The sequence below is a fragment of the Haemorhous mexicanus genome, chromosome 28, assembly GCF_027477595.1.
Source record: "Haemorhous mexicanus isolate bHaeMex1 chromosome 28, bHaeMex1.pri, whole genome shotgun sequence".
Taxonomy (NCBI): domain Eukaryota; kingdom Metazoa; phylum Chordata; class Aves; order Passeriformes; family Fringillidae; genus Haemorhous; species Haemorhous mexicanus.
In genome coordinates, this window is record NC_082368.1 from 6,433,723 (window position 1) to 6,446,207 (window position 12,485).

General features: G+C 62.6%; 2 protein-coding genes across 3 annotated transcripts; one reads left to right on the forward strand and one right to left on the reverse strand.

The window, feature by feature from the left end:
- Positions 1-649: 649 nt before the first annotated feature.
- CISD3 (CDGSH iron sulfur domain 3) lies at positions 650-2,170 on the forward strand. The gene is made up of 2 exons (XM_059869388.1): positions 650-1,291; positions 1,542-2,170. The coding sequence occupies exons 1-2, from the start codon at positions 665-667 to the stop codon at positions 1,713-1,715; spliced, it is 801 nt and encodes a 266-aa protein (XP_059725371.1). The 5' UTR covers positions 650-664; the 3' UTR covers positions 1,716-2,170.
- Positions 2,171-2,442: 272 nt separating this feature from the next.
- Positions 2,443-12,126, reverse strand: PCGF2 (polycomb group ring finger 2). 2 transcript variants are annotated; one of them, XM_059869387.1, is made up of 10 exons: positions 12,013-12,126; positions 8,253-8,426; positions 7,954-8,050; positions 6,313-6,368; positions 5,851-5,901; positions 5,573-5,681; positions 5,269-5,317; positions 4,991-5,107; positions 4,347-4,427; positions 2,443-4,033 (listed from the first exon to the last, which is right to left on the reverse strand). In XM_059869387.1, exons 2-10 carry the CDS (start codon positions 8,362-8,364, stop codon positions 3,695-3,697), a joined length of 1,011 nt encoding a protein of 336 aa, XP_059725370.1. In that variant the 5' UTR covers positions 8,365-8,426; positions 12,013-12,126; the 3' UTR covers positions 2,443-3,694. The 2 variants fall into 2 exon arrangements, with proteins under 2 accessions (XP_059725370.1, XP_059725369.1); XM_059869386.1 differs by lacking the exon at positions 12,013-12,126 and adding an exon at positions 10,793-10,866.
- Positions 12,127-12,485: the final 359 nt, after the last annotated feature.

Consider the following 12,485-nt stretch of genomic DNA (forward strand, 5'->3'; position numbering starts at 1 on the left):
CCCTGCCTGGTGCTGGGAATGTGTGGAGGAATCCCAAGCCAGGGATGGTCCCAGGATGCAGGAGGTGGGAATGAGTGGGAAAAGGAGGAGTTTTCCCAAAAAACCCCAATGATGGCCCCCATTAATCCTAAATCCTCTTGCTGTGCTGGTGAACAGCTCCTGAATCCTCCTCTTTTCCAAGGATTTATTCTTTGGAAGCCCCAAAACCACGCGTTCGTGCTGCCCCTGCTTTGGCCCCTCTCCTGCCCAAAACTGGGTCTGGAGCCGTGGGAAAAGCCACTCCCACGTCAGGATTCCGGGAATTCCCGCTGGAAAAGCCGGTCCCACACCAGGATTCCGGGAATTCCCAGGGCCGAGGCTGAAGGCCCGGGGGGCTCCGGGGGGGGAAACTGAGGCACAGGGAGGGGGATGTGCTCCTGAGCCAGGTGTTCTGCCCCGAAAAGGGAGCAGCACCGGGATCAGGACAGATTGCGATGTGGGGCAGTGGGAATGGGAACTGGGAATGGGAACTGGGAATGGGAACTGGGCACCGGGAATGGGAACGGGGACTGGGAACTGGGACTGGGACTGGGCACCGGGAATGGGAACGGGGACTGGGCACCGGGAATGGGAACTGGGACTGGGACTGGGCACCGGGAATGGGAACGGGGACTGGGCACCGGGAATGGGAACTGGGACTGGGACTGGGCACCGGGAATGGGAACGGGGACCCTGCACTGGGATCGAGACCTGGACCGGGACTGGAGCCCTGGGAGCGGGTAACAGGAAGGGGCACTGGAACGGGCACCGGGACCGTGAAGTGGGATCGGGAATCGTGACTGGGACCGGGGAACCGGGATCGGCACTGGGGGAGGGTGACGAGGGCGGCAGCGGTACCGAGCCACGGGACCAGCCGCCCGGAGCGGCCCCGGCCCCGGGCCCGGCTCGGAACGGCCCCGCCCGGAGCGGCCCCGGCCCCGGGCCCGGCTCGGAACGGCCCCGCACGGAGCGGCTCCCGCTGAGCCCGCCCGGCTCTTCCGGCGGCGCCGGGAGGAGGAGGAGCCGCGCGGGGAAGGTCACCGGGAGCGGCACCGGGAGCATGCTGCGGCCCAGACCGGCCGCGCTCGTTTCGCTGATGAGGGCGGCGGGGGGCGGCCGCCGGTGCCGGGACCCCTCGGGGGGGGCGCGGGTCCCGTCGCTCTGCTCTGCGCCCCACCCGCAGCCGGTGATCGCCGCCAAGGAGCCGTTCCCGGTGGAGCTGCAGGCGGGGAAAACCTACGGCTGGTGCGCCTGCGGGCACAGCAAGCGCCAGGTCGGGCCAGGGGGCCCGGGAGAACCGGAGGGGCCCGGGAGAACCGGGGGCTCGGGAGAACCGGGGGTTCCTGGGTCGAGGGCTCCGCGGTGGCTCCCGGGGGGCTTCGGGGAATCTGGGACTGGGAACCCCCGGGGGGCTCTGGAGGGTCCGGGGGGTCCGGGGGTGGGATGGGCGGGTCACGGTGGCCCCGCGGGAGCATCCGCCCACCCCCAAACCCCTCCTGGACACCGTCCCTGTTTGTCCGCAGCCCTTCTGTGACGGTTCCCACAAGAAGGAGGCCCCGGGGCTGTCCTCGCTGCGCTTCACCCCCAGCCAAACCGGCCCCGCGCTGCTCTGCGGCTGCAAACGCTCGCGGAGCCCCCCGTACTGCGACGGCTCCCACCGGGAGGTGCAGGCGGCGCCGCTGCCCCCCCGCGCCTGAGCGGGGCTCGGCAGCCCCGGGACCCCCGTCCTGACCCCGGCACGGGCGCACGAGAGGCTCCAAACCCCAATGAAATCCTGATTCTGGAGCGCCCGGAGCCGCCCCGGCTGCAGGAATTCGCCTCCCGGCCCCAAATCAGCCCCTGGACAGTGGGATTGGCAGGAGGGGCCGGGAGGTGTGAGAGTTCTGGGTGGGGCCCCTGTGGGGTTTGGGATGGGGGAACCTGTGGGATCTGAGGGGTTTGGCAGGAGGTTCTATGGGGTCTGGCTCTGTGGGATCTCTCAGGAGGCTCTGGGCACCTGCCTCTGCGCTGTTTGTTCATTTCCAAAGCCGGACCCGATGTTTGCAAAGGTTGAACCGAGGATGAGCCCTGGAGATTGGGATCGTTCCTGGAGATTGGGATCGTTCCTGGAGACTGGGATCATCTCCAGGACAATAAACAGGATTCGAACACACTGAGCAGTGTGGGATGTACTGAGAGGGAAACCCAGCACCAAAACACCCCCAAATACAAACCCAAACCCAAATCACGGCTCTGCCCAGCCCGGGCAGTGTCCCCAGGCTGGGCAGTGGAATTGCCGAATTCCACACAGGAATTGTTGAACTAGACACAGAAATTGTTGAATTCCGTGGAGAAATAGCTGAATTCCACACAGGAATTGTTTCATTCCCTGCAGGAATGTGCTCCCTTCCCATGCTCGCCCCTCTCTGGAGCCTCCTCGCCAAAGGCGCTGAAATCTGATTTTTATTTTTATTTTATTTTATTACAAACGCACCATGAGGACAGGAGGAGAGGCTGGGAAGGGCGAGACACCAAAAAATAAAATTTGGGATCATGGGAAGCGGGGAGCAGCTCCATCCCAACCTTTGGGTGCCTCCAGATTTCCCTGGAGCTGTCAGGACCTTGGGAAGAGAAAATATTCCAGGGGATTTGTGCTGCCACCACCAAGCTGGAGGAAAATACCCCCAAAAAACCCCCGAATTTTCTGTGCAGAAGGGCAGAGCCTTCAAGGAAAGCAAAGAAATCCCCCAAGAAACACCCGGGATGAGATCCAGAAACATCTGGAGCTGCCAGCTCCGAGCTGGGGTGTGAAACCCCGGAAGAAAACAAAAAAAACCCCAAATATGGGAAATAAAACCCCACAGCAGAGCCCGGGGAGGCTGGGGTTGGAGGGGGGGAAATCTCTGGGGTTTTTGGAATTTTTGGGGTTTTGGGTTCTGTGCTTGGCCCTCACCTGTGTGGTCACAGCCCCAGTGGGGAGGGAGGAGGAGGAGGAGAGGGAAAAACCTCCAGGAAAAGTGGAAATGGAGGAATGTGGGAATGGAGGAATGTGGGAATTTAGGAATTTGGGAATGTGGGAATTTGGGAATGTGGCAGCTCCCAGCTCTGGGGGCAGGATGGGGGAGGGCCTGCAGCTTCCACGAGTCAAACCCAAACCTCAAAAACCCCAAAACCAAACTAAAACCAAACAAAAAACCTAACAAAACCAACCCAAACCACATTAAAAAATATCTGCTGGCATTTTTGTGTCTTCTCCGCATGTTTAAATTAGAAAATAATTCCGTAGAACTCTCCTCTGTCCCTATGTACACACCCACGTTTATAGAGGTCTGCAAGGGGTTTCAGGAATCCCTGGAGGGATTTTTAGGAATCCCTGGAGGGGCTTTAAGAATCCCAGGAGGATTTTTAGGAATCCCTGGGGGGTTTTGAGCAGTCCCTAGAGGGTCTGCAGGAGTTCCGGGAGGATTTTTAGCAGCCCCTGCAGGGTTTTTCAGAATCCCTGGAGGGGTTGTAGGAGTCCCTGGAGGATTTTCAGAGTCCCTGGAGTGTTTTCTAGAGTCCCAGAAGGATTTTTTGGAGTCCCAGGAAAATTTTCCAGCGTCCCGGGAGGATTTTTCGGAGTCTCAGAAGGATTTTCCGGAGTCCCAGGAGGATTTTTCAGAGTCCCAGGCGGGTTTCCAGCAGCCCCCGGAGGTTTTTAGCTCGGGGCCGAGCCCGCGCTGCCGTTCAGGGCGGCTTTGCGGCCGCGGGCGGGGGGCAGCGGGTGGCAGCTGGGTGGCAGCGGGTGACAGTTCGAGGCGGAGCCGTTGAGGGCGGGCCCGGGGGGGCCGTGCCCGGGGGGGCCGTGCCCGGGGGGGCCGTGCCCGGGGCCGGGCAGGGCGGGGGGCGATGCCAGCCCGGGGCTCTGCGCTTTGTCGCTGCCCGACTCGCACTCGGAGGCGCCGCTGGTGTTGGTGCCCTCGGACGGCAGCGCCGGGCACAGCTTGAGCCGCTTGCAGGAGGGCTGGACGCGGTACTTGAGTGCCAGGGGACCGGTCTGGGGACACGGGGCACGGCTGGCAGCGCGCGGGGACACCGCGGGGACACCGGCACTGCCCCCCACCAATGCCCCCGCTCTGGGATTTGTTACGGGAAAAGCTCCCCCAGGACCAAATTTCCCACTTTTCCCCGGGGACAGATTTACAGATTTTTCCAGGACAGATATTCCCTGTTTTATCCCCCCAAAACCAGATTTTTCCAGTTTTCCCAGTCTAGATATTCCCAGTTTCTCCCAGGACAGATCTTCCCAGTTTTTCCCAGCACAGCTTTTCCCGGTTTTCCCAATTTTCCCAGTTTCCCCGTTTCCTCACCCTCCTCCAGGGGTAGATGTAAGCAATGTCCATCAGGGTGTAATATTCCTTCAGGGGCTCATCCTCGTACAGCACCTCCACCTGAGACGGGAAAGGATGGATCCAAACCCCGGGAAAAATCCCAAGGAAGGATGGATCCAAACCCCGGGCAAGGAGGGATTCAGACTCAGGGAGAGGATGGATCTGGCCATGGGAGAAGGAAGGCTCCAGCCCCAGGGGAGGGATGGCTGAGCAGGAACATTTGGGACCCGCAGGAATCAGCAGTGGATCAACCCAGGATGGCCAGAACGGCCCCTCCGAGCTGAGCTGAGCATGGCAGAGCCCGAGCAGTGCCCCCTGAGCATTCCGAGCATTCCCAAACATTTCCAACCATTCCCAGTCATTTCAGAGCATTCCCAAACATTCTCAGGCACTCCTGAGCAATCCCGAGCGTTCCTGGGTGTTCCCGAACATCCCTGAGCATTCCTGAGCACCCCGGAGCATTCCCGAGCATTCTCAAGCACTCCCAAACATTCCTTGGCACTCTCTCACATTCCCAAACATTCCCCAGCACTCCCAACCATTCCCGATCATTCCTGGACGTTCCCAGGCGTTCCCGACCATTCCCGAACAGACATTCCGGAAGGTTCCGGAGCGCTGCTCACCCGGTACTTGCTGGGCACGTCCATCTTGTTGCGCAGGAACTTGGCCAGGTGCAGCACGGTCATGGCCGCGGGGCAGCGCAGGAACCGCAGCCCGGGGCTGGGCGGGCACGGCGGCGCCTGCGGGGGGACGGCTCTGGGGGGACCCGGCTTTGGGCAGTCCGAGACTCGGGGTGTCCCGGCTTTGGGATGTCCCCCTGCGCCCCACAGGACCCCCGAGGCAGCTGGGCACTGAGGGCTCTGTGCCACCACAGTGCCACCGCTGTGCCACCCCTGCTCACCTTGTCCTTGTCCAGGTCCTCGTCGTCCCCAGCGCCTTTCTGCTCCTCCCTGGAGAGGCACACGGGACAGGGGTTGGGGAACGGGGGCTCAGGGATGACAGCGCTGTGATCTGGGATCACACTGGGAGCAGGGATGGCACTGCCGGGGTTCCCGATGGGGACAGGGAGCCGTAGGCGGTTCCAGGGCCCAGGGCGGCACCGGGACCCCCGGCGGGTCTGGAGCCCCCGCGGTACCGGAGCCCCAGGCCATTCCGGGAGCCCGGGCCGCAGCAGGAGCCCCAGGCTGTACCGGAGCCAGCCGTACCTCCGGTCCCGGTGGAACTCGATGGACAGACTGACGATGTCATCCTCGGGCCCCGTGCCCTGCTCTCGCTCGGCCACCTCACCACGCTCCTCCTGCGAGCCCAGGGGAACTGCGGGACAGGGACACAGGCTGGGGGAGGGAGCAGGCTGGGACACTGGGACACGGACACCGACACTGGGACACGGACACTGACACTGTGACACTGTGACCCTGTGACACTGTGACACTGTGACACTGTGACACTGTGACAATGTGACACTGTGACATGTGACGCTCACCCTCGGCCACCGGGTAGGCAGCGTAGAAGTCGCGCCTCCTCTTCATCTCATCTGTGGGGACAGGGACAGGGACATGAGTGGGGACAGCACTACAGCTGGGGGGTGACAGCAAGGGGGCACAGGGGACACGCTGGAATGCCCAGGGAATTCCCGTGGGAGCTCCAGCCAGAGCCATCCCATAAACCCCGGAGTGGCACACAATCCTGGGGGGTTTTGGGACTTCCCACACCCCAAATCTTGAACTTTTCCCCATTCCTGAGGCATTTGGAGCAAATTCACAGCTCCTGCTCCAGAACTGTCCCAAAATTTGGGATGGGCACTGTGTCTGTGTGTCCTGCTGTCCCTGTGGGAATGGGAAATCCCTGGGAAGATCCCGGGAATTCAGGGGGATGGGCGTGAGTTACAAACACCCCAAACTCCCAAATTCCCAGATTCCCAAATTCTCCCCATCCTTGGCTGCACCTTTGAAAAGCCCCGGGACCAGCTTGTACACGATGTCCTGGAGAGTTTTGTCCGACCTGGAGGGGGGAAACAGGAAAAGTGGGAGAAATCAGCAGGATTTGGGAGCAGTTTGTGCCCTGCACCCTGAGGCTTCTTCTTCCCCCAGCTCCCCTCTGGGTTTCCCATCCCAAACCCCAAATCCTCAATTCCCCATCCCAAATCCCCCAAACCCCAAATCCTCAATTCCCCATCCCAAATCCCCCAAACCCCAAATCCCCAGTTCCGCATCCCAAAGCCTCAGATCTCCAATCCTCCATCCCAAAACCCCCAAACCCCAGTTCCCCATCCCAAATCCCCACTTCTTCATCCCAGAACCTCAAATCTCCAAGTTTTTCCAGGTTTTTCCCAGTTTTCCCCCATGGTTTTCCCAGTTTTCCCACTTTTTCTCAGTTTTCCCCAGTTTTTCCCACATTTTCCCCCACATTGGGAGCATGTGGAGGTGTCACCACCCCCCAGGGCTCGGGGACAGTGGCAGAACCAGAGACTCTGGAGGAGCCATGGAAGTGTAAATATTTCATAGTAAGCCAGAAAAAATGGGGGTGAAAAGAGAAAAAATAGCAGAAAAAGTGTTACTACACAAACAAGGAAAAGGTGAAAAAAACCCGGGATGGGAACATGCCGGGCATAGATCGGAGCTGGGCGTGGTTTCCATGGCAACCACAGCTGGGATGGATTTCCCTGGAGCTGGAGTCACACACAGGCATCGTGTCACCTGTGGAGACCTGGCAGTGCCACCAGGGCCACCCCTGGGACATGGGATGGATGGAGGGAGGGAGGGAGGGAGGGATGGAGGGAGGGATGGATGGATGGATGATGGATGATGGATGGATGGATGATGGATGGATGGAGGGATGATGGATGGATGGATGGATGGATGGATGGATGGATGGATGATGGATGGATGGATGGATGGATGAGGGATGGATGGATGGATGGATGGATGGATGGATGGATGGATGGAGGGATGGAATCCAAGGATGGATGGATGATGGATGGATGAGGGATGGATGGATGAAGGATGGATGGATGGATGGATGGATGGATGGAGGGATGGAATCCAAGGATGGATGGATGGATGGATGGATGGAGGGATGGATGGAATCAAAGGATGGATGGATGGATGCATGGATGGATGTTGGGGTCCAGGATCTGCAGGAATGGACACAGGGCACCCATCATGCCATCTTTCTGCTGCCACAAAGATGTCCCCCAGTGCTGCTCCCTCTGTGGTGGCATCTCCCCCTGTCCCTACTCCCTTCCCACCTGGAGAGCTCCTCAAACCCCCTCTGCTGCAGGATTTAGGGCCGGGAACAGAGCTGAGCCATGCAGGGCTGGGACACCAGTGGGGCTGGGATGGAGGTGCCACAGGGATGGGGACACCTCTGGCACTGGGATATTGCAGGGATGGGGACACCCCTGGGAGCAGGAGGGAGCTGCTCCTGGACCAGCAGCAGAGCCCCAGGGTCCCCCTGCTCCAGGTGCTTGGGGCTGTCCCCCAGAGCAGGGACAGGGTGTGAGGGGCTCCCCGAACCCCCTGAGTCCCCTGAGCTCCCCGAGCCTCCGGAGCCCCCCAAGCCCCCCAGAGGAGCCCCCCGGGCTCACCGGATGCTGAGCAGGGGCCGGGTTTTGTGCACCTGCACGTCACACATGGGGCAGTACTTGTTGGTCTCCAGGTAACGAACGATGCAGGTTTTACAGACTGTGGAGACAGAGGGACCCGCTGTGAGTGGGGGGACAAGGGGACCCCACACCAGCTTGGTGACAAGCCTGGGGACAAGACCCCTGTCCAGTGCAGCCCCCCACTGCTCCACGGGGCCTGGCACTGGGTGGGCTCTATGGGAGGGGTCGCTGTGGGTTTTTGGGACAGCCAGGGGACCCTTGGGGACATGCGGGACACTCACAGGAGTGCAGGCACTCCACGATGGTGGTGGCGTCGATGAAGTAGCCGCCGCAGAGGGCGCACATCAGGTGTGGGTTCAGCTCCGTGATCTTTATCCGGGTGGTCCTGTGCATCTTGGAGGAGCCCCAGGGCGGGAAACCCCCGCGGTCCCCTCAGATGGGACCTGCAGGAGCCGCTGGAGGGGACACGGTGGGGACTGTCACTTGTCACTCCCAGCCCTGCAGCCACCCCCCTCCCCTGCCACCCCCGGCTCCAGGAGCTGCCCAGCCCCCCCTGCCTCACCCCTGGGTGTCCCTGGGTGTCCCCAGGTGGGTCCCCAACACGCTGGGACACCTCCAAGCAGCGACAAATCCTCCCTGTCGGCAAACCCCCATCTGTGGCTGTGCACACACACCCCCCAAAGAAGTGCATTTTGGGTTGGTTCCGTGGAAAAGACATTTCCAGCCAAAATTCCAGGGGTTTTCGTACAGAAAATCCCCAAGCCACACGTCGGGCACCTCCCCAGGGCAGGGACACCCAGAGGGGCCCGGCGGGCGAGGGTGACACCGGGAGCCGCCGGCGCTTCCCCGGTTCCAGCGGGAGCCGCCGGAGCGCGGGATCGCCGCAGTTTCGTTGTTTCCATGACAACCCCGACACTTGGAGAGCAGCCGGGATATTGTCACTGCCACCCGAGGCCAGGCGACAGGCGACGAGGAGCCCAGGGGTCGTGGAGATGAGCGGGGCACGGCGGCGGCAGGGCCGGGGCACCAGCGGTGGCACCGCACGGGTGCGGGGACATGCGTGTGACACACGGGGACACAGAGAGGGACACACAGTGACACGCAGGGACATGCAGGGACACACGTGAGACACACAGGGACACACAGTGACACACGCGTGACACACAGGGACACAGTGACACATGCGCGACATGCAGGGACATGTACGGGCTGCAGTACACACACAGAAGTACACCCACACCAGGGATGGGGACACTGCTGGGATGTTTCGGGGACAGGACGTCACTGGGACCGGGATGGAGGTGCCACAGGGATGGGGACACCACTGGGACACCCTTGAGACGAGGATGCTGCAGGGATGGGGACACCAGTGGGACTGGGATGGGGACACCGCTGTGCTGGAGGGGCAGCAGCCAAGGGGGGCTCAGGAGCCCCGGGGGGTTGCGGAGCCCCAGAACCCCGTCCCAGCCCAGCTCCCTCCCCCGGGTGCTGCCCCCAGCCCCAGGGGACGGACAGGGGCCCTGCCACCCCCTCCCCTCGTCGGGGGTCCCGTGGTGCCCAGTCTCCATCCCCCCGCACGGGACCGGGCACCGGCTGCATTTTGGGGGGATTTTGCTGCTTTCGGTGCTCGCAGCCGCCAATGGCGGCCCCGGGGCTCGGCGGGAGGGGGGAGCCCGAGCCACCGGCGCGAACCGGTTCTAATAACCCGGGCAATAACGGCCGCGCTTTCCCTTGCGGGGGAACAAAGCCTCGGCCCCCTCGGAACCCCGGCCCCGCCGCAGCCCCCGGGGCCGCCCCGTCCCGCCGGTGGCTCCCGCACCCCCGGCCGCGACTTTCGGGCTCTTTTGTCTCCGTGGGCGGTGGTCCGGCGCGGTGTCTCCGCTCCCCGAAGCCCCCCGAGCCGGGCACGGGCGGGGAAGGGCGTTTCAAAGTCACCGCCAACTCGGGCCCCCACCCGCGGGACCCCCGGCGGCGGCGAGCGCGGGGCTCGGGAAATGCCCGGGACGGCTCCCCCGGCACGGCCCGGACCTCGCACGGCGCCCACGGGGCCCGGAGCGCCGGGAACGCGAGGGGACAGCCCCGGAGCGCGGCCCCGGCACCCATGGCAGCGCCCGCCGGGACCCCCCCGCCGCTCCCGGCGTGCGGGACGCAGCCCCGGAGCTGCGGGGACGGGGAGGGAGCCCCGCTGGACACGAGTGATCCCGGAGCGTGTGGGGACAAGGACACGCGCACACGGGCACCGGGAGCGGCAGCGGGACGGGACCGCGGGGCGTGACACGGGGGGGACACGGACACGGGGGGGACACGGACACAGAGGGGACACGGACACGGGGGGGACACGGACAGGGAGGGGACACGGACACGGAGGGGACACGGACACGGAGGGGACACGGAGTAGCCCTGGCCACGCGTGCCCCGCGCTGTGCCCGGGGGGTGCCCGGCCGCGCCCCCGGCAGCTCCCGCCGCCTCCGGGGCCGCACGGCCGCCGCGGGGCCGGGGGTGGGGCGGCCCCGGTGGCCCCGGGGCATCCCCTCTGTACGCGGGGCCGGCTGTCAGCGCGGCCCGGCCCCTCCGCCCGCCCCGGGGGGGTCCCGCCGCGCCCCCCCGGCCCCGCAGCGGCCCCGGCGCGCCGGGCGCGGTGCGGGGGCGGTGCGGGCCCCCCCCGGCGCTGTCGGGGCTCCGCAGCCGCTGCCGGTGCGGCCGGGGAGGTCCCGGGGCACAAAGCGGGGGCGGCGGCGGCCATCGCCATCTTTGGGGCCGGCGGGGCGGGGGGGCGGCGGTGGGGCTCGGGCCGGGGGGGGGCACCGGAGCCGGTCCCTACCTGGTGGCGGCGGCAGCGGCGGCCCCGCGGCCGCCCCTCCGCTCCCGCGGCTCGGCTCGGCTCGGGCGGCGCTGCGGCCGCGGCCCTTTTTTTTTTTTTTCCCCTCCACTCTCTCTCTCCTTATTTTTTTTTTTTCCTCCTTCTTTTTTTTTTTTTTTTTCCTCCTTCCTCCTCCTTTTTTTTTTTTTTTTTTTATTTTTTTTCCTCTTTTTTAAAAATTTTTAAAAAATTTTTTTTCCTCAACTCCAGCGGCCGGCAGGCCCCGCCCGCCTCACGTGACCTCATTCCTTTGGGGGGGCTGCGGAGGAGGAGAGCGAGGGGCCGAGATTGGGGGGACCCCCCCGGAACCCACAGCCCCGGTGATCGCGGTGACCCCCGGGGAGGAAACGAGAGAGCCCCAAAACCCGCTGGAATGGCCCCGAAATGCGGTGCCCGGTGGAAGCTCCGGGCGCAGTGTCCCCCCCGCTTGGGGACCCCGTTTTGGCCCCAAATTGTGACCCGGGACGAGCGGAACCCTCTGCGGAACCCTCGGGGGAAGGAAAGGGAAGAGGGCGAGAAAGGAAGAAAAAAAAAAAAAAGAAATACAAGGAATTTCAAGAGGGAAATTGGAGAAAGGGGACGGAAAGAAAAAGGGAAAAAATAAAGAAAAAATAGGGGGGAAATGAAAGAAAGAAAACGGAAAATGAGAGGGGGGGAAGGGAGGAAATAAAATAAATGGAAGAAAAATAGAGCGAAATTAGAGAAAAGGAAAAAATGGAAAAGAAGGAGGGAAAAAGAAGAAAAACAGGGAAATTAGAAAAAAGGGGGAAATGGAAAAGAAGGAGGGGAAAGGAAGGTGAAAAAACCAAGGGAAATAAAAATTAGGGAAAGAAAGGGAGAACGGGAAAATCGGGGGGAAAGGAAGGAAAAAAAGGAAGGTAATAAAAATGGAGGGAAATTAGAGAAAGATGGAAAACGACGGGGAGAAGGAAGGGAAGAAAACCGGGAAAATGACAGAAGAAAAAAAAAAAAGGAAGAGGAAGAAAAAAGAACAGGAGAAAAGGAAAAGAAAAAAGAGGGAAGAACAGGAAGGAGGGAGAGAAAAAAGGCAGGAAAAGAGGAGAGTGGGAGAAAAAAAAAAAAAAAAGGAAAAGCCGGGAAGGAAATAAAGGAGGGGGAAAGGGTCAGAAGGAGGAGCGGGAGGCGCTGAGGGAGCGCGGCTCTCGCATGTCCGGGATTACCGGCGGCTCCCCGCCCCGCCCGCTGCCGGCGCTCACAACCCCGGCCCGTCCCGGTGGCCCCGTGCCCGGGGGTTCCCGGTGAGCCGCTGTCCGTGCCGCTGTCTCGGTTCCCGGGATGGCGGGGCCGGTGCCTGCTGGAGCCGTTGCCGGTGCCGGTCTCAGTGCTCGGTTGCCCCGGCTCCGGTGTCCCGGTGCCGGTTCCAGTAGGGCCGGTGCTGGTGTCACGTGACCCTGTGCTTGGGGCCGCTGTCCGGTGTCCTGTTCCCGGTATCCTGTCCCCGTATCCCGTTCCCGGTGTCCCGATTCCATTCCTGGTGTCCCGTTCCCGTTCCCAATGTCCCATTCCCGGTATCCCGTTCCCGTGGTCTCAGTCCCATTCCCGGTGTTCCCGGTGTCCCGCTCCCATTCCCGCTCTGCCGGTCCTGTTCCCGGTGTCCCGGTGTTCCCGGTGTCCCGCTCCTGTTTCGGTTCTC

What these genes read in the sequence shown, in the direction of transcription:
- PCGF2 (XM_059869387.1), bottom strand. Translation starts at nt 8,364, where the DNA reads ATGCACAGGACCACCCGGATAAAGATCACGGAGCTGAACCCACACCTG. An exon ending in GAGTTCCACCGGGACCGGAG is followed by an intron (nt 5,318 to 5,572) that starts GTACGGCTGGCT and finishes GTGCCTCTCCAG; the next exon opens with GGAGGAGCAGAAAGGCGCTG. An exon ending in ACGTGCCCAGCAAGTACCGG is followed by an intron (nt 4,428 to 4,990) that starts GTGAGCAGCGCT and finishes TTCCCGTCTCAG; the next exon opens with GTGGAGGTGCTGTACGAGGA.
- CISD3 (XM_059869388.1), top strand. Translation starts at nt 665, where the DNA reads ATGGGAACTGGGACTGGGACTGGGCACCGGGAATGGGAACGGGGACCC. An exon ending in GCGGGCACAGCAAGCGCCAG is followed by an intron (nt 1,292 to 1,541) that starts GTCGGGCCAGGG and finishes GTTTGTCCGCAG; the next exon opens with CCCTTCTGTGACGGTTCCCA.